We start from the raw sequence: 21,178 nt of genomic DNA, 5'->3' as shown, positions 1-21,178 counted from the left end.
AGTCCTCTCCACGCGTCTTAGTAACTCTGCCTCCTGCAGCTCCTCTGAGTTTCAGTGTGCTTTTCTCTTTCCTTCTAGTTATAGAATTTCCACTCAGCCAGCCTTCCTGTGGTTCTGAATGATGTCTGTTTTGTCTTTTAGTTGTAGTTTTGAAATTGTTGTGCGAGGCAGCAGTTTAGGTGTTTACCTATGCCGCTATCTTGGTTTCTCTCGGACTTCTGTTTTCTATTGCTGGAGTTTTCAAAAACAGTTGGCAACGTGGAAGGAGTCTTGTGTAGATTTAAAGTTACCGCTCTATTTTCTGACTTTAAAAAAGTGAACATTCCCAGCCCTGGCCAGGTAGCTCAATTGGTTAGAGTGTGGTTCCAATATGCCAAGATTGTGGGTTCGATCCCCAGTCAGGGCACACAAAAGAAGCAACCAATGCAGGCATAAATAAGTGGAACAACAAATCAACGTTTCTCCCCCTTTCTTTTCCTCCCTCCCTCCCTCTCCTCCTTCCTCTCTCTCTCTCAAATCAATTTAAAAAAATTTTTTTAAGTGAACATTCCCAACAAATAGTGTGGGATCAGAAAAACTGAGACTTAGAAGAGGCATTATTGTGCTCTAACTATGCATTGGCACTGTTTAAAATACAAATCCATGAATAATATAAATCTGATGGAATTAAGATTGAAGAAATTTTAACAATGTTTAAAAAATGGTCCCTGCCACAACTTCCTTTTTTTTTTAAATAAACCTTTATTGTTCAGATTATTACAGGTGTTCCTCTTTTTTCCCCCCCATAGTTCCCCTCCACCTGATTCCCCACCCCACCCCATGCCCTTACCCCCCGCCACTGTCTTAATCCATAGGTGTAAGATTTTTGTCCAATCTCTTCCCGCACCCCTCACACTCCCTTCCCCCTGAGAATTGTCAGTCCACTCCCTTTCTATGTCCCTGATTCTATTATATTCATCAGTCCATTCTGTTCATCAGATTTTTTATTCACTTGATTTTTAGATTCACTTGTTTGTAGGTATGTATTTGTTGTCATTTTGTTGTTCATAATTTTTATCTTTGCCTTTTTCTTCTTCTTCCTCTTCTTAAAGAATACCCTTCAGCATTTCATATAATCCTGGTTTGGTGGTGGTGAACTCCTTTAGCTTTTTCTTGTCTGTGAAGCTCTTTATCTAACCTTCAATTCTGAATGATAGCTTTGCTGGGTAGAGTATTCTTGGTTGTAGGTTCTTGCTGTTCATCACTTTGAATATTTCTTGCCACTCCCTTCTGGCCTGCATAGTTTCTGTTGAGAAATCAGCTGATTTCTCCCTTGTAGGTAACTAACTGTTTTTCTCTTGCTGCTTTTAATATTCTCTCTTTGTCTTTTGCCCTTGGCATTAATTAAGATGTGTCTTGGTGTGGTCCTCTTTGGATTCCTCTTGTTTGGGGTTCTCTGCGCTTCCTTGACCAGGTAGGGAAAGTTTTCTGTCATTATTTCTTCTAATAGGTTTTCAATATTTTGCTCTCTCTCTCTTCTTCTGGCACCCCAATAATTTGGATGTTGGTACGCTTAAAGTTGTCCCAGAGGCTCCTTACACTAGCTTTATATTTTTGGATTCTTTTTTCTTTTTGTTTTTCTGGTTGGGTGTTTTTTGTTTACTCATATTTCAGATCTTTGGTTTGATTTTTGGGGTCCTTCGATCTACAGTTGAATTTCTGTATATTCTTTATTTCAGACAGTGTATGCTTAATTTCTGTCTGGTCCTTTTCCATTTTTTGGCATTCTCATTAAGGTCCTTGAAGGTCTCACTAAGCTCCTCGGAGGTCTCATCAAGTTTCTCGGCGGTTTTTAGAAGATTCTTGAGTAACCTTATAAATGTGGTTTTGAACTCTATGTCCAGTAGTTTGCTTTCCTCCATTTCTTTCATTCGTGACATGTTTCTTTGTCTCCGTATTTTGTTGCTTCCCTGTGTTGATGGAGTGGTTTTCTGTGGTAGGTGACCAGTGGTTCAGCCTATCACCTGAGGTGGACACTCTTGGTGCACCCCTTTGTGGGCTGAGTGCAAAGTCTTGGTGTAGTTAAGCCTTGATTGCTGTTGGTATCACTGGGAGGAATTGACCTCCAGGCCAATTGGCTGTGAGGACCCACTGTGTCTATAATGGAAGAACTGCTGTGCTGGAGACATGCTTATGGGGCAGGACTTGCTTCAGGGGGGCTTTGGTGCTCACTGAGTCTGCCTCTTGAATGTGTCACTTATGGATGTGAAGAGTTGAAATCTGGTGTCGTCTCACACTGACCACTAGATACACCAGCTTCTGGATCTCCAATGGGGTGCAGGTCAGCTACTGTTTGAGGCCACCCAGCAGGAGCTACAGCGAGGACTACAGTTTTCTCCTCTTTGCTTGGGGTTTGGAGGTTTTGGATCTGTCTGACCAGAGCTGCAGTTTGTTAGGTTAAGCTGCGATAGGGCAGACAATTTATATGCAAAAGCTGCTGCGTGGAGCTTGGGTGGGATTGTAGATTGTGCGGGGCCAGGTCTCATGTTGTCACTCGGCTAGGGTGTGGCAAACAGCGATGGCTGCCAGTCAGCCGTCTCTGCGTCTCCGCGTTTCCAAGTCCCCGCGTCCGCACCCTAGCGCAGTAAACAATGATTGCTGTGCGCACCTCTGCAAGAAAGCCACCCTCACTTTCCGACTCGATGGCAGACAGTTCAGCTTTGCCCCGTAGGAGTTTGGGTCCCCATCGTCTCCCCAGAAACTGGAGTTCAGAGTAATCGGGAGCTTGTCTCGCTTCGGGTTGAAAAAAGCAGCACACCCAGTCGCCCGCCACCAGCCCGATTCGCGCGCCTCCATACCTCAGCTTTTCAGCGCTTGTGCACGTCTCAATGCTTTTTTCTCTTTCCTTCTAGTTGTAGAACTTCCACTCAGCCAGCTTTCCCGTGTTTCTGGGTGATAGACGTTTTGTCTTTTAGTTGTAGTTTTGAAATTGTTGTGCGAGGCAGCAGTTTAGGTGTTTACCTACGCCACCATCTTGCTTCCTCACCCACAACTTCTTTTTCTCATGTACACAGTTGATTTTGCAGCTCACAAGTTTTAACCACAGTAAGGTGGGAGAAAAGACCACTCGGAAGGAAACAGTGCTAACGGGGAGAGGTGGAAGCTGAAGGAGTCAGCACCAAACAGAGTTAGGAAATAAAACAAAGACTGTGCTGCTCAGAACGCCGGATACGGAAGGCAGAAAAAGCAGCCCAGTCAGGGTGGGAGAGAGATGGCCCTTTTAACCGCAAACCTCATGCAGCTAGTCTGTCTGTAAGGTGTTGGTATGAAAAGTATGTGACTAAGAGTCAGAACCAAAGAAGGAGGAGGCGTCTCCCGTGGATGAGGGCCACACCCCACCAGACCACAGCTGTTACAGTTTTGTATTAATAGGACTAGAGTGGTGAGTTAGTACTGTAATGAAATTCTTAGTTCCCTGTTAGCTTTCCAAATGGCCCTCACTCAGAACCGATTCTGTCATTTTGAATCTTTTATCTATTAATAGTTTTCTTGAGATGGTGAGCTAAATGAAAAATGTTTTAAGCAGTTGGCCTCAGTGGGCGTTCCGTGAAATAAGCTAGAGCTGTAAATTGAAAGTTGTGTGGGTAGTATATTTGGTATGCCTTTAGAAGTTTTAAAAATAATGAAATTAAATACTTACTGACTACCTACTATGTACCAAGCACTATATTAGTGATTTCTAAGCATTATCTCATTTAATTTTCCTAATGACTTTATTATTTTAATCTTCCACTTTATAAATGAAGAAACTGGCATATATACAGGGAGTCCCCCAAAAATATATACACATTTTAACAGCTAATAGCTCAATTTCGAAAATGAGATGTATTTTAATAAACACTGCCTTTATAATTATTTAAAGTGTGTGTACACATTTTTTGGGGTCACCCTATATATGTATCAGAGATTTGGTCAAAAATATAAATACAAGGTTATTTACTGCAGTGTTACTTATAAGAATGAAAAATAGAAGTAATGTATATGTCCAATAGAAGGGGAGAACAGAAACATATTTGTAAAATGTCATTTTGAAATAGATTTTTAAAACAGTGGGAAGATAATGATATAATATATGTATTTTTAAAGTAAATTAATTTCTTTTTTTAAGGATAACCTTTTAAAATATATATATATATTATTGATTTCAGAGAGGAAGGGAAAGGGAGACACAGAGAAACATCAATGATGAGAGAGAATCATTGATTAGCTGCCTCCTGCACGCCCCCCACTGGGGATCGAGTCCACAACCCAGGCATGTGCCCTTGACCCACAGGCTGACGCTCTATCCACTGAACCAAAACTGGCTAGGGCAGTAAATTAATTTCTATATAATGTTTGTATCTATCTAAATTGCAAGGATAAGGCTGGCATAGGGCCATCCTTAAGGGAAGGAGGATAGAATATACCTGGACAGGAAAAAAGCTGACAAGGAAATTCATTAAAATGTTACTACTAGATATCTCTGGGTGATAAGAGTAAATCTAATTTTTATACTCTTCTTTATACCTTTATTTTTTAATTAATAATCTTTTATAAGAAATATAAATTATTTAACCACCCTTGGTTAGATAACAATATACATTATAACTTTTTAATAATCACAAAAAAGATATTTAAAATTTTACTTTAAAATGATTTAAATATAAAAATATATTATTTTAAACTATATTATTTAAAGAAAAATATATTATCTACAAATAAAAATCATAAAAATTAATTATGTAAAAGTTTTTTCAAGAAAATCCATTTTGAGGATCAGTCTGGAAGGATGCTCCATGGGTACTCCTGAAATAATTGAGTGCCGAGCACCTAGGAGCTCATGTAAATACTGGAGCAGCCCCTGAAGAAAGTTAACTCCTTCATCTATTCCTTCTTACTCTTATTTCCTCCCTTCATACCTCTCTTTCTCCTTCTTTTTAAAGAATAAGACCTGGCCCCTGCCTTTTGAAGCTTGCTATCTGGATGAAAGAATAAAAATTGCTATTTCATGGATATCTCCTCCTGATGTTGCAGTTTCTGCCGAGCAGGGCTTATTCACCTACCAAAAAGCTGTCCCCACAGGATAGGTGACCCGCCCGGCAGCTTCAAGGAAGGGCTCTCACCTACGAGTCTGCCTCACCCAGTTGGCCTAGTACTTTTCCATTCCCAGTGGATCAAGATCAGATCTCTTCATTAAAACAGCAAAACATTAAACAAATATGAAAGAAGATTGTATTAGAAATAATACGTAAAGCAAACTAACACTAATTATGTAATTAGGAACTTTAAAAAAATAAATTACTCCTTACCCTTGTCATGTTAGCGTAGGCTTCAGGCTTCTTGGGTACGAAGGTTCTCAGTGTTTCTCTCTGACACAGCTTCTCTATTGAGAACTCACCCTCCCTCAACTCCTTCAGTAAGGGCTTCTCAGCGATTAGAAAGATTAGAAACGTGAACAGATACATCTCCAGTTCTGGTTCTGCTGCCCCCGGCTCTCAGGCCCTGCCTGTCCTTTCCTGGTCCCAAGGAACACAGGATAGAGACAGCCAGGACTTTCCCACGAAAGTGCCTAGGTCCCTCCTAACCACATCATGTTTCCTGTTAGACCAGAAACATGTACTAAGTGGCAGATTCTTTTGTTTTATTTGAGACAACTGGCTAGTTCTTTGAGAAACATTCTCTGAAAGCTCCTCATCCCGATGGTAGAGCCTTTTGATCAGGTGATGGGAGGGTTTGTGATTAAATCACAAAGTGCAGTGTTTCTCTCACATTCAAGTCACAGAAGCCTAACATAGAGGAGAAACTTCAGATGAAGCCTCCTGGGAAACTCCGGCTCCTCCCACATGGGGCCCACAGAAATTTCTGCAGATGTCAGACTGAAAGCAGTAGAAATCCAGTGAGCTTGCTTTTCCTTGGCCTAGAGAAGAATGTGTAGCAGAAAATGTGAAATAAAAATAGTAGGCCCTCTCATCATAAATATTTAGTTGTTTATTAAAAATTTCCTCTGGAAAGTGGCTTTCTTTTTCTTTTATTATAGACATTTCCAAAACTGCATTTTTGAGGTCTACCTCTAATTTTAAGATGCTCTTGTGTAGATTCCCCCCTAAAATCTAATGTATTAGTGTCCTTAAAAGGGACTTTTTCACCTTAAGTACCTGACACTTTCAAAGTTATCTGAAAACAGAGCTATAACCTCTGAGGTACAGAGGAACATCAGACAGTGAGAACAGAGAAGCTGGATGTGGTTTCCCTGCCAGCACCCAGCAGACTGTGCTGGCCTGGCCATCTGGACATGCGGCAGATACGGCGAAACAGACAGGAGGCCACCTGGCCAGTGTTCACAGATACTTGGATAACATTTTGCTGCTGTCAGCCAGGGACAGCTTTTTCAAATAGCTTTCATCCTCTGCGTCGGTGGTTTTCTCTGCTGAACGTGTCCTGTGGCTCTCTGCCATCTCCACTCCACACAGTCTGCTTCTGTAGTGACGTTCAGAGCCACATCCACTTATTCGCCAAATACCGAGTACCTACTCTCTCCCCGTGCTGGGCTTGCTTCCGGGGCTGTAGTGATGCACAGAGAGATGTGGTTCCTGCCTCCCACAGCTTAAAGTCCAGTGGGCAAGACAAGTAAATGACACGTGGAATTTATCATTACAGACTGTGCTAAGTGCTGTCAAAGGAAGTATGACAAAGTTAAATAAACTGGAGCTAATTTAGATGGGGGTCTCGGGCAGGGCTCAGCCATGCTTCCCTGCACATGTGAACTTGAAGCTGAGATCTAAGGGGTAAGAGCCCTAGCGTGTAAAATAGGCACATTTTTAACTGTGTGAAACTAACACACAGTGCTTTCTTGGTTAATTTGGGCTCTGCCTCTGAGTTAAGACCAGAGTATTTTTCTGAGCTTTTCTTGGCCATTCTAGAAATACAGTCTTTTCTGTTTAGATTACTTCACTTTTCCTCATGGAACTCTATTATTTATTGATTAGTTCATTTTATTTTGAGAGAGAGAGGTTTGCTGTTCCACTTATTTATGTATTCACTGGTTGATTCTTGTATGTGCTCTGACTGGAGATCAAACTTGCAACTTGGCATATCAGGATGATGCTCTACCAGTGGTCGGCAAACTGTGGCTCGCGAGCCGCGGTTTGCCGCTCTGTTGACTAGTGAGTTTGCCGACCACTGGGATAGGGGCTTAATCACAAGGAACAACAACAGCCTGTAATTATTGGAATCGAGAGTCTAGGTCAGTGGTCGGTAAACTCATTAGTCAACAGAGCGGCAAACCACGGCTCGCGAGCCGCAGTTTGCTGACCACTGCTCTAACCAACTGAGATACCTGGTCAGGGTTCTATCATAGGTTTTAGGTCTTAATTTCTCCCTGCTATACACACTGTCCTATGTGAATACACTGGTGGGGCTCAGCCAATCTTTGAATTTTCTCACCTATCTTTGGTCCATGGATCAGCCTCTCTCTTGCTCACCCTCTCTGAACCCACCCACAGGAGCTACTGGTTAGAATCCTCCCTAAAGGCTCCACCCCCTTCATCCAACCATTTCCACAGCGTCAGAGTGAGTTCTGTTGTGACATCTGAAATGTGTAAGGAGCATTTAGAAAGAGCATGGGCTCTGATGCCAGTCCAGTCTGAATTCGGATCATGGCTCTGATTGCAGATGTGTGCCCCAGTCGGGTTGTTTGATCTCTGCAAACCTCACTGCCATTACCTGTAAAATAATCATTGTTTGTGAGGGTTAGAGATAATGCGTGCCAAGGGCCTGGTATGTCATTGGCATTCAGTGAAAGCAGCCATCCCAGGGTTACCGAGGAACAAAAAGAATGGCTTGTGGTGATGTTGGAACAGGAGGTGCTAGAGTTGGAGAAGTAAATACACTCCCTTTACCGTCTTTGTCTTTATGACTGTGACACGCTCTGATTTGCAGGCGGAAGACAAGGCAGACGTGTTGAATAAGGAGCTCCTGTTGACCAAACAGAGGCTGGTGGAGACCGAGGAAGAGAAGAGGAAGCAGGAGGAAGAGACTGCTCAGGTAACAGGCGCAGGCGGGCTTTCCTCTACACAGGTACGTTACCCAGGTATGTGGAGCTGACTCATACTTTAGACAAGAAATCATCTTATTCTAAATCAAGGGTGACATCGAAGCAGTCCATGTGAGTGGCATCGAGCCTCAACATTCCCTTTGCAGGTGTTAGAAGAGGAGGCAGCGTTTCTCCCCTCGAGCAACCTTTAGGAATTTGCCTTTACTGAGCTGTCTAGCCAGCGTGTTCACTTTTCTCTAAGTTTAGTAACTTGGGATTATGATCCAAGAGCTTTGACAAATCTGCAAATTTCGTGTGGGATCTCAAGGTAATTGACTTCTCTGGAGTAATTTATGAGGATTGTGAAGCTCAAAGCCCACAGAATCTCTGCTGGGAGTTGCCTCCATCCGTCACACTTCATTTTCCTGATTCATGCCTTGGAAGGAGATGTAACAGCGTTCCTGGCAGAGCTCTCAAACCTTACTCCCCGGGAATAAAAGAAACCCTTTGGGAACCAGCCGTGAAGTTAGCATCTGACAGTCTTCCATGAGTGAGGAAGCTGTTCAGCTGGAAGACGCCTCCATTGAAAGGTCCTGGATTGGGGACAGGCAGGGCCTCTCCGCCCCAGGAGTCGACACTCTTCCAGGGAACCTGGAAGAGCAGGCTGTTTCCCTCTCTCCGTCCAGCCAGGCTGATTAACTCATTTATTCTAATCTTTCATTCTGAGATATCAAAAATACTAAATATCAAGTAGGACACAAAGCCTTTCAAAGACCTACGTCCAAGCAGAGAAAGTTCCAATGAAGTTACTAATGAAGGATTGTATCATTTAGCACCTTTTAGGGTTTATAAAAAGTGTTCTATGATTTTTATTGCATTTATTTATTATTATTTTGGAAAATGAAAAAATGACTTTGGACTATTTTGGACCAACATTTTTTTTTTTTTATGTACTTGAAAATTTTCAGGGCCTGATTATCCAGTTTGATGTAGGCCTTTTGATGGGTATTGTTTTTCTTTTACTTCCTACCTTTTGGGGGCTCACTTTAGTACCTCAGGTAAAGGGGAAGCTATTGGCAAGTGAACTTAATCCATGCTTCTTCCCTGTTTTAATCGTTATGGTACCCTCATGAGATTTGTTAGTGGAAACTATGGCTCAGAGAATTAAGTGTCAAAACCTCACAGCCTTCTAAGTCTGTCCTGAGGGCCATGGGCCCTGTGATAGGAGCGGAAAAGGCAATGGCATGTGTCCTTACATTATGTAAGATAGAGAATAGAGACTAATTTAATAATCAAGTTTGAATCAGAATAACCTACAAATTGCTTTCAGAATTTTAGAATGTAGGAAATATGAAGAAATTCAGAAATCTAATGATATGAGCCCAATTATAAATTGCACTAATAAATTTCACATACAGATTAATCATTAAATACATGATCAGAATAAACAGATGAATTCTGCATCACAGCATCCCAAAGCTTTTGTTTGCTTGTTTGGTCAACAACTTGGAAGTCCTGATTTCTTCCCCCTCTATCTGGTGGCACCTGAGCCTTTTCATCATCTTCACCTTCCCCTATACCTAGAATTCTAGAGCTGCCGGATTACAAAAATAACTGGTTTTAAGTTTAGCATTCATAATTCAGTATTTCTTTGACTGTAACAAGCACCTCCTTTATGCATCACCTTAGCTCCTTCTGAAGTCACTGTTTCTTTAGTCCCTGAATCTCCTGGCCTCCAGGGCTCTCATCTTTCTCCATCTTTTTCTGACTCCACTCCCAGAGCCCCTTGTTCCTGCCTTCAGGGAGCTGACAGCAGTGACGGTTGGGGATATGAAGAGGAAGGCTTAAAATGTTTTTTTCAGTAATTGATCATATAGCATCAAGGGTACAGGCAATGTGGCCTTGAGGTTTTGTTTTAGACTCTCATAAGGATAAATGTAGCTTCTGAATCGACAATTAACAATAGATTTATAAAGTAAGTAATAAGCATAAGCAGTTTTATAATCCGATTGCTCCTGTGTCTTATACATTACAGGAAAGAAAGTAAGATTTCTGTATCTCATGAGATGATGAGGATTTTCAAATGATCAAGATACAGCTTCAAGGAGGAAAATTTATATAGTTATAGTATTTATCTTGCCATTGGCTCTGGTTCAGGCAGACCTGAATCTAGATGTTCGTGGGAATTATTTAAAGATTGTGACTGAGTCTTGATGTTTTTCATTCTCACTCTTTCTAGCTAAAAGAAGTCTTCAGGAAACAGCTAGAGAAGGCAGAATATGAAATAAAGAAGACTACAGCTATCATTGCCGAGTACAAACAGGTAATGTACCACTGTGGTTTTTGTCGCTATGAAGGTAATTGTTGTTGTTCTTCAGGGAAATATATTTTGGTTTTTAGTGTTTCCAGAACAATGACTGCACTGCATTCATTAAATTTGTTGGCTTATTTTCTCCTCTGAAACTGGCAGTGGTTGGACACGCTTGCTGATAACATGGAGGTTTATTTGAGCAAAACAATCTGTTGTTTGTTCACAATATTTGATAGATTTAGAGGAACAAGAAACCTTATTTTACCACGGGGATCCTGTCTCTGCCCTACTCAGAAGCTAATTTCCTATAGAACACACTAGTGACATTTGCCTCTTTGCCAAGGACTAAAGTTTAGTGATTGTATCAAATGGCAGTAGCTAGGGGATCAGTGTGTCCTTTGCTGTCCCAGTATAGAATGTGGGAACTCATTTTCCCACTTGGCTATATGGCCTTGTAAAGGGAGACAATATCTGTGTATAAATAAGAGGAAGGGGAATTTATTGCATATGGGAAGTGGGGACCCTCCCTGGAGAAAGGCTGATGTGAGCTGTGCTTCAGCAGCCAGGTGAGATGTGGGTGTGTGGAGAGGGAGAGGAGAGGATAGCCATGGGGAAACAGCATGTGCAAAGGCACGGAGGTAGATTAGTGGACAGAAATAGTTTAGTTTGGCAAGAGTATCAAATACAGAAGGAAAGCATAGGTGAGTGGGGGCCCAGTTTAAGGAAGATCTTCAGGGATAGCTGAGGGGTTTGGACTTAATTGTTTGTAGTAGGAACACCTGAGCAGGAAAGTGGCATGATCTGGGACTTATTCTTGGCACTACTGTGTCCCAGTGAGAAATGTGGAACCAAGTGGGGATCCACAGGAGAGACACAGACCAGTAAGAGGCAAAGCATGGAGTCCAGGTGAGAAAAAATGGGACCCTGACTAAAATCAGTAGTGACGAAAGTGGAGGAGAGGGAGCCACAAAAAGATAGCCATGTTTTGCTAGAATGAGGGAAAACATTGAAAGTGATCATAAGATTTTGAATTTGAGTAAGTGGGAGAGGGCATGGTTAGACATTAACCAGTACAAGGAACATTACAGGCATGTGCTGTGGAACCTGCCATCGCTGCAGATGCAGTTTTTGTCACCACGTTAGGCCATATGCTGCACTCTGCAAATAGCAGTCCTTGGGACTGTTGTTGAACATTATCTGGCAAGCACTTCAAGTCATGTTAAAGGCAACAGGCCCATCTGTTTGAAGATAATTAGGACATAAAACATGATCAAATGCATTCTATAGTTGGAATTGGTTAAATTTCAGAATGTTTTGATTTATTTAAAAGGGTATATGGCTTAAAATTACTAGGGTGATCGTTTCTCTTTAATGTTGTTATCTCCAGGTGTGGACCTGGAGAATTCAAGACTGAACTTCACAAGCAGGCCCTGGCATCTAGGACTGTTTTTGAGTCAAATGGGGTTTCTTTTTAGTGCCTGTTTTGATAATAGAGGTAGACCTTTTATGTTGCCAGTCCGAATTGCACTTGAAAATTTGACATCCCCTAACTCTTTTATTTCATTACTCAAAAAATTAAAAATTTAAATTTCACTCAAGTTCAATAAGAGTTGCACTTTCAGTATTTTTTAAAGCAATTTTTCTTTTTGGTTTTAAAGCATTTATTTCTACCTGTTGTAGTACTTGTTAGTACCTTATTTCAGAATCAGTAATAATGAGATTTTATTTAATGAGCACTTACCAGCCAGGTGCTATACTAAACTCCTTGAGTACGTATTTTCCACTGATTTTCACAGCACAACACTTTCTGGCCGGGAGGAAACTGAGGCTGTGAGAGCTTATGAATTTCCCAAGGACATAATACTAGAAGGTAGTAGAACTGGACGCCCAGGCTTTACGTTTTATGCTGTGTTGCCAAACCACTTGATGAGAGTTTTAGTCTATTATTTTCTGTTCACTTAACCTTTTTAAAAAATTTTATTCACTCTGCCACTTCTTAAGGAAATTTTTGTCATTGAAAACAGAGACTCTTTTCCTGGCTGTAGATAGGAGACATTTCTGGTTCAAACTGCTTTTCATCCAATTCCCAGCATAAATAGCATCTTGCACAAAGTAGATACTCAGCAAAGATTCTATAGAGTGATTCCAGAAGCAGGACAGGAATTCACTGGAACAGTCACGAGGCTAGAGATGGAAAGAACTCACATCTTCCCCATGTGTTTCCTTCTACTAATTAAGATAGTGCTCCACACAGGGACACGCCCAGGCCTTCGGCTGCTCACTGCAGAAATGACCGCATCTGCACAATTTCTTCCAGCAGCAGAGATGCGATAACACAGGAGTTGGTAAAGTTATGTGCACGCGCTGTAAAAATTATTCTATTGTCCAGTATGGAGACTCTTTTTTTCTTTTCTTTAGATCTGTTCCCAGTTGAGCACCAGACTGGAGAAGCAGCAAGCAGCCAGCAAGGAGGAGCTGGAGGTGGTAAAGGTGAGGAGAGTGGAGCAGTTCAGTGATAGACTTTCTTCCATATTCACAGTCCTAAGGGAGTGCCTGATAGAGGATCCATCCCAGTATGTGATGCTGCCCCACAGGCAGGATGGCTTCTGCACATTACCCCCCCACCCCACCCCTCCCTCTGCTGCCCGGTGTTGTAGAGAACTTAGGAATCATGGAGAATAGTATCTCTCTTCCCTGCAGCTGAGAGTTATGTCCCCATAAGTCTTATGGGCTATCACAGGCAGGTAGTGGGTGTCAGCATCGTGACAGGAGGCCCCGAGCTTTCTCGGATGGTGGAAACCTGGGAACCCTCAGCAGGTGCATCCCAGCTGTGCCTGAACTGATGTAGTGCTTCAGTGTATGACCCCGCAGTTTCATTCCATCACTCTCTTGGACAGTAAACAGCATGGTTAACCTAGAACTTGACTGGAAAACACATGTTGGGTTCAAACACCAATTTTTTAGAGGTTTGTTTTTAAAGAAAACTTGTAGCATTTATTTATATGCTGCCCCCTAGTGGTATTGATTATTTGAAAAAAGGAGTTGCTTATTCTGTAGAAAACAACAGTAAACCAAATAAATGGATTGGTATTCTTAAGAAGTAATGTTGGGACCAGTGCTCTAGAAACCTGATGTAATTCTATTTGAATATATTCAGGTTTAATACTAGTAATTTCTATGCATTCTAGGGACTACAGCATATAGTTTAACAACTTGGGCAAGTTATTTAACCTCTCTAAACTTTATTATTTTGTAAAAGAGAACAGTATCTGCCTCATAAGGTCATTTTGAAGATTAAATAAAATAATGTATATAAAGTGCTTAGCTTAGTACTTGGCACACAATAAATGCATATTTTAGTAAGTTATAACCTAAAAATCTGAGACATGAGAAATGAAAATATGAACTTTATTCTGACTTTGTATTCTAAAAGTGTGTTTTTCTTATTTCATGTTATAAAACACCAGTCTGAGATTATTAGTGAACATAGAGTTAGTGGTCTCCCTCCCCAAACCTGCTAAATTTGGGGTTCATAATCTTCCCTTTCTGCTCTTCCTTTACCCCTCACACCCCTACTTAACTTTTATCACTCTTTGTACCTTGTAGAAACAATGACCAAGACTCAATTGACGGAGTTCTTGGCCTAAAAGGATTAACTATCCTGAACTAAAAATCTCCGTGGAAATAAAAAGAAACAAGGATTTATATTAATCACTCCATAAAGGTTTTATTGAGCATCTTCTATGTGCACAGCTATTAGATTTTTTTTACATAAATTATACATGACAAAGAGCTCAGAATTTTCCTAAAGGAACAAATTATATAGATGCATGTAAAACATTGAGGAAATAATTCAAAAGCATATACTAGTAAGTAGGTGCTGAGTTAGATGACACTGACAATCAGTTATAGAAAAAGCAAAATCATAAGAACTGTAGACCAAAGGTGACTTCAGGTTTGGTTGGACTAAAGCAGGCTGGGTAGAATTCAGTTAGAAAGATTTAAAACAGGACATCCGAAAGAAACAGTGTGAGTTGAAGGCCCAGAAATAGGAATGAGCATTTCAGTATTTCATTAAGGAAACTGATGTGATTAGAGTATGCATTAAGAATAGAGGAGATTATTGGCTAACAGGTGGGGTTACCTAATGGAAGGCCATGACATTTAGAAAGAGGCATTTGAACTTGTTTTAGCTAGAATCAAGAATAACAACCAACACTTATGAGGCTGCAAATGTATTATCCCATATAACCCTCCTAACTACCTTAGAAGATAGACACTATAATCTTCTTTTTACCAATTTATTATCTTCTTTTTGTTGATGATGGTTTCTAAAACAGGTAATTCATTTCCTCGAGGTCACAAAGCTGATAAGCGGTTGTGCCAGGATTTGAACTCAGGGAGTCAGACTCTTCAATCCATACACTTAGCCGTTACACCACACTATCTCCTCTTTCTCCAGTCCTACTTCTTCAGCTCTTATTTGTCATGATGTGATGATAGCTTCTGATTTTTTCATCCTCCTGTAACACCATCCCCTAACACCATTCCTCTATCACCATCCTGTTTCCAGTTAATTCTCTACACTGTAATCGGAGTGATCATTCCCAAATATAAACTTGACTATATCACCCTATGTATCCATTTAGAATTAGGTAGGCCACACATAAAAAACCCAACATAACATTGACTAAAACACAAAAGATGCTGATTATCTCATGTAAAAGAAGTCTAGGACTGAAAAGATCCTTGGTTTCACCAGTGTCCAAACTTTAGTGACCCATATCCTCAGCATGGGCTTCCATTCTCAAGGTCACCTAAAAGTCAAATCTGTCATCTGGAGTTTCCACCATCACACCCACATTCCATGGTGGAATTTTAGGCCAAAGAAGATGCAAGGATACAAGGGCCTACCTCCAATTGGGTGAGTTTCTCTAAGTAGCCATACATATCAGAACTTAATCTTATGGCTACACCTAATTTCAAGAGAGTCTAGAAAATGGCACCTTTTAACTGGGCATGTTCCAGCCCAAATAACATGAGATTTCTGTTACTAAGGGAGTAGGTGGGAATCTGTGGTCTCTCCCACACATTAGCATGTCTGCTCCATGAGGCTAATTGCTCTACTCCAACATGGAGCACAGGATTTGGTGAAGTGAATGAATGAATGTTCTTCAGGATAAAACCAGGATTCATGAGCATTCTGTTTCAGGACTTTTACAACGTGGTTGTGGAGAACTCATCTCACTGAGTACCTCTTACTAGCGCATCACTTCCCCTCTGCTTGAACGTCTTGCTCCCTGCAGTTCTCTGAGGCTGCACACAGTCTCCTCTCTGCTGAAATGTCCTCCTCCCTCTTGTGAGATTAATTGCTTCCTTTATAAGGTTCAGCCTAATGACACTGCTTACCCAGCTTGGTAAACTTTTAATCACTTAAAATCCAGATCAAAGCCACCACTTTAACATTTTATTTAATCAACAAGTATTTAGTCAACAATAAACATATACCAAACACTTGCTATATGCCTGTCTGAGTCAGCACAGAGTCCTTAGGAGAGCTATCAGATATCTTTTAAGTCTCTAATGAACATTAATCAGGCAGGAATTGGAAGAGCACAGTATGAATGGGGTAAGAAAGAAACAAGTGAAGGCTGAGAAGGTGATTTTAGGGATTCAGGCCTGGGATAGGGAGAGCTTGGTCATGTCAGAGGAAGAATTTAATGAGCAGCTGGAAATGGAATGAAGGAGAAGCTAATGAAAAGGCATCCAAGTCTTCAGGCCTCAGTGGTGGCAATGCGCACAATGACACAAAGGGGGAGGGCTGCTGCGTGTGTGTGAAGAGAGGGTAGTTAGGGTTATGGACATTGAGCTTGCTGTAACAGTGGGACATTGAAATAGAAAGATTATGTGATATCTTTTCTCTCTGAACTATTTTTGGAGATATTTTAAGCAAATAGCAGCACTCTTTTCTCAAAGAGTTGCTGTTGTCTGGTGGTGGTTATGCCGTCATTGGCAGTCCAGGTCAGAGTTACTTTTATTACCTTGAACAGTAGTGATCATCTTTGCTTAATGCTGAACAAAAGGACTTACACTTTATTTGTTGCAAGGGTAGATTCAGGTTAGTCATAATGACTTTAGTCTACTCTAAGCAAGTTACTTAAATGCTGAGTTTCTTCATTTATAAAAGGGGGTGAAAATGGTACCTAATCACACAGTAGCCCTAGGATTAAATGAGATACTGCATGCAGAGCATGATGGATGGGGCTTGGCATCTAGTAAGAGTAATGGTAGTACAACATTTCTACAACAGATGTCAAGGAGGGGCTGTAATACTGTCTAGTCCCAGTCTCTCTAGAGATACTTAGAGGAAAAAGGGCATCTGTCTTGGATAGTTGGGTTTTGTGCTGACTGTAACCATGTTGGTTGTAGCATAAGGGAAATAGTGACCTTTAGAAATAGGCCTGCATTTGATGGCAACAAACAGCATCTAAATAAAAATCAAGCCGCATATTGTTTCAGGAAGTGATTTACGCTATGGAATACAGCTTGATGTTGGTTATCTCCTTTGGATATTTCAGGGTAAAATGATGGCCTGTAAGCACTGCAGTGACATTTTCAGCAAGGAGGGCGCTTTGAAGCCAGCAGCCATAAGCAGAGAGGACCAGGGGATTGAATCAGATGATGAGAAGGACTCACTTAAGAAGCAGCTGAGGGAGATGGAGCTGGAATTGGCACAAACCAAACTGCAGCTGGTGGAGGCCAAGTGTAAAATCCAGGTTGGTGACTCGATAACAGGTTTGGGATATTTGAGGACTTTAGAATATACATATTTAGCTCGGGATCATAGGGGTTATGATAAATACATTTTTCTGCCCAAGAATGTGTCCTGCATAGTTAGGTGTTTGTCATTATTTTTAAACACTGATATAAACACATAGATTTAAATGAATATTAATAATTAAAATTATATCTTGTGAGAACATAAGCATACACTTTTTTAGTTTCCCCTGCAATTTTTTTGCCAAGGTCCTTTCTTGTTGAACTTGGTCACTTTGGAAAATGAAAGGCCAAACCTTCTCTGTTTATTCTTCCCCCGATGGTTGAACATTTTTGGACACCCCCCCCCCCTTTTTTTTTTAAGCTTCTTTTCATCTCTACCTGATTTGGCCAAATTCCTTTCTCCATAATCTCTTTCCATATCGAAGGATAACATAATTAGAAAGTAGTCCTGGCTTCTGATGAACTGCCCCCCATTCCGCATTTCCTCTTCAGTGAATCATACCCACCATGTCCTGCCGTGGCTCCAACCCACACACACTGGTGTCCTTAGCTGTCTCTGCCTGACCTTGTATGTTCTCAGGGCAAAGGCCATGTGTTTGGAACTAGAACTCACTCATGCTTTACTCTGTCAGTAAAAATTCAACCCATCCATATATTTATGTTTATTTGTGGTTTGAAACAGGTTATATCAGGTTGTAACCTAAATTGCAGGGTGAATAAAAAGATAACATGAGGTTTCATTTAACTGTTCAGAGAAGGCACAGATTCTGGTTTTTAGTGGTTGTAAACTTTTATTTATCTATTTATTTATTTATTTATTTATTTATTGCATCAAGAAGCCAGTTAAATTTCTCCTGGGTTTTCTGGGAGGAGAACTATGACTCTGTAGACCTGGGGATGCCAAGAAGCTCTACTGGATTTTTAGGCAGAGAGAAAACATTTATAAAACTCAGTTTATTTTGTTTCTATTTTAATTAGGAACTTGAACATCAGAGAGGGGCCCTCATGAATGAAATCCAAGCTGCGAAAAACTCTTGGTTTAGCAAAACCCTGAACTCTATCAAAACGGCCACAGGCACCCAGCCGCTGCAGCCGCCACAGAGCACCCAGCCACCCAAAGAGAGCACATAGTTCCTGCCTCAGCCCAGCACAAGAGCACAACGATCAAAGCGACGGAGACTCTCCCAGGTGCCCCTTTGAAGAAAGAAAGTAAAGGAGGCCAGGAAGCAAGCCCGCTCTTTCAGTGGCTCTCACTCTTTCTTGTTTGCCACTTTCAAAGGGATATTATTGAAACTGACCTGATTTATGTTGAATACCTGTTTTCGAGCTTCTTCTTGGAAGGCCATGTTCAGATCCATCCTAGTATTACCCATTATTTTACATGCCTGCTATTTAGTTGGAAATCAGTAATTCAGAACTACATGCTTTTTTATTGAGAACTAACTGTTCATATTGTTTATCTTACATAAAAATGGAGATGTCTTTTATTCCAAGGTTGAAGTGATAAGATGATATTTGCCACACAAAAAGAAATTGAAATCTAAAACTCTTAGCTTTTCAGGATTTATTCAGGTAAAGCACACTGTGGGGCTGGTCAGGACCACTGTCAGGCTTCTTCCTGAAAGTGAAGTCCTGGGGAGCAGTGACCGTTGGAGGGAAGGACAGACCTGGGATTGAACAGTCCCTAAAGCAAGTTAGTTTATTTCATTTTATGCTGGGTGCATCTGGAAACGAAGTGCCAAGAACCATAGGATAAGTTAGGCTTTTGAGAAGTCACACTAGAGAAAAGGAACTGAGATTTCGATAAACACAGGAAGAAATAAATCACTTTGACCCTGGTGTTCTAACAGGTCCTTTTAAGAACTCCACACAGGAATTGCAAGGTCCTAAATATGAACACAGTTGTGCGTGCTAGCAAATGTCAAGTCGAAGTGGACATTGCGAGCTGTAGCCTTAGGAAACCTTTACCAGAGAAGCCTAGAAAGATCTAGGTTTAGCCACTGTGTTCAGAAACAGGGACTGAGAATGTCATTTAATGTTGACATATGCTTGCTAAGGAAACACTAACATACTGTAACTTTGTCAAAGTTATGAAATGGGGAAATGGAGGTCAGCTTCACATCATCTTAGTTTAATCTTAGGCAGCTTTTTTTAATTTCTATAGCTCCCCAAAAATGTGCCCTTGGTACTCCTAGATGAGGCTGCAAATGCATTTGTAACATTTTTGATTGAATATGAAACCTTTATAGAAATACTTATCTCATGGAAAGGTAAAGAAAACTATTGTTTAAAAGTTGATGGAAATATTTTTTTCTATTATATTTAACATGTATATATCAATAGTCCTCACAGGAAATCCTTTGGTAAGGGCAAAACAAATTTTACCATTTCCTACGCTTTTTTGGCAGCTTTTGGTTTTTTCCACCAACCCAACTACTGTCAGTAACATTTACTGACACTCATCCTTGGCTTCCTTGTTGAACATGTTCTTTGCAAACGATCTTAACCTCTGTATCGCCAGAGTGATTCTCATCTGTGCCATATGGTGCAATTAAAATTAACACACTTCTGGGGATAAAGATCAAGTAACAGTCATCTTGACCAGGAGCACACACTACAATTTGCTTCCCTCTAAAATGGTCATTAAACTCTAAAAAGTGAAGTCCCTTCATCAGTGTTTATAGGCTTGTTACACTCATGAAATAATACTTTCTTACAGCATTTCTTTTTTGGGTCCTGACATCTTCATCATTATATTCATTTCCTTTTACCAAAAATGAAAATAAGCCAGCATTCCAGTGTTTATGTTGACTTTAACATTCCCTACATGGTGGTTTAGAAAACCTAATCTTTTTATTTTTATTTTTTATTTTTGTAAAATATAATGCCTAGAGAATTGCATATTGGTACTTGTTTCTGTAAATCATTTAGTATAATTTGTTAGAGTTATTGATACTTTATGCTTTGATACCAAGAAGCCTTGTACAAGTTGCCTTATCAAATGGCCATCTAAATTAAAGATGTTCTTTTCTCTTTTGTGAATCTTGTAGATTTACTATACAGAGCTTTTTTAACTTCCAAAAATTGGCACATTCCACAGAATGACTAAATTGCATAATTTTCCGTAAATAGTAGTTGAGGGAGAAATAGAATGGTTCTAGGTCCAGTCTTTATCTGTAAACCTGGTCAAATTTCATTTTTTTCTTTAAACAAAATCACCAGGTATATACATTCCAAATGTTTAATAAATGAATCTTTTGCATTTTCTTTTTAAAGATTTTAATGGTAATCTACAGATTTTTTTCCTTTCCAGTTTCATATCATATTTGAGTATATTTGGGTACCATAAGTTTAAACTTTTTCACTGCAATGCCTTTGGGTCAGTAGCAACAGTAAAGATAGAAAGAAAGAAAATTCAAAATATGGCATATGATATGATTATTCAAACAATATGTTATAACAGCATTATCCCAAACCACATGTCCTTCACCGTCTGTTGTTTAAAACTCATGCATCCTAGGATTAACTGCTAGTTTTAATTTCACTTATTTTGAAGTATATTTGAGAATTGCTACTCTTCTCTTGATTCCTTTAAAAAGCGATTAACTAGCCCAAATATCCAGGAAATTTTCAGATATTATAGTGTGTTCTTTATCTTTTCCTAGAACACATTATCTAAAACATTCCTCCAGAATCTAACATTTGCAACATTCTGAAAAGTGATTACTTCTCTTTTCATTAAATTCTGCAAAATAAATGAAGGGAATGAACTTCAACTTGATTATTCAATTCAGTAGCTTTTATATCTTGAAAATCTTATTTAACACGTATTTTAAAGCTGAAAGAAACCAAGCTGAATTTTGCAGTGCATAATTTGCTAGCTACCCACATTCTGAGCCATGGCACAATTTGGTTATATTTAGTTACATATAATTAAATGCAAAAACAAACAAACAAAAAACACACACACACACAAAAAAAACCAAACAAACTCTGTTACCTAATGTTCTGTATATGAGAGCCTTTCAGAAACACTG

General features: G+C 40.1%; 1 protein-coding gene across 4 annotated transcripts in view; it reads left to right on the top strand.

The window, feature by feature from the left end:
* The window catches only part of RABGAP1L (RAB GTPase activating protein 1 like), a 516,407-nt gene extending 496,224 nt beyond the window's left edge, over positions 1–20,183 (top strand). For all 4 annotated transcript variants that reach the window (XM_080648354.1, XM_080648353.1, XM_080648356.1 and 1 more), the window contains 5 exons: positions 7,957–8,061; positions 10,290–10,373; positions 12,780–12,851; positions 16,940–17,137; positions 18,120–20,183. In XM_080648354.1, the coding sequence (XP_080504480.1) occupies positions 7,957–8,061; positions 10,290–10,373; positions 12,780–12,851; positions 16,940–17,137; positions 18,120–18,272 (612 nt within the window). In that variant the 3' untranslated portion in view covers positions 18,273–20,183. The remainder of the gene's footprint in view (positions 1–7,956; positions 8,062–10,289; positions 10,374–12,779; positions 12,852–16,939; positions 17,138–18,119) is intronic.
* Positions 20,184–21,178: the final 995 nt, after the last annotated feature.

Source organism: Plecotus auritus, assembly GCF_963455305.1.
Source record: "Plecotus auritus genome assembly, chromosome: 12".
In the NCBI taxonomy this organism is placed as follows: Eukaryota; Metazoa; Chordata; class Mammalia; order Chiroptera; family Vespertilionidae; genus Plecotus; species Plecotus auritus.
This window is presented reverse-complemented; position numbering and strand designations above follow the sequence as displayed.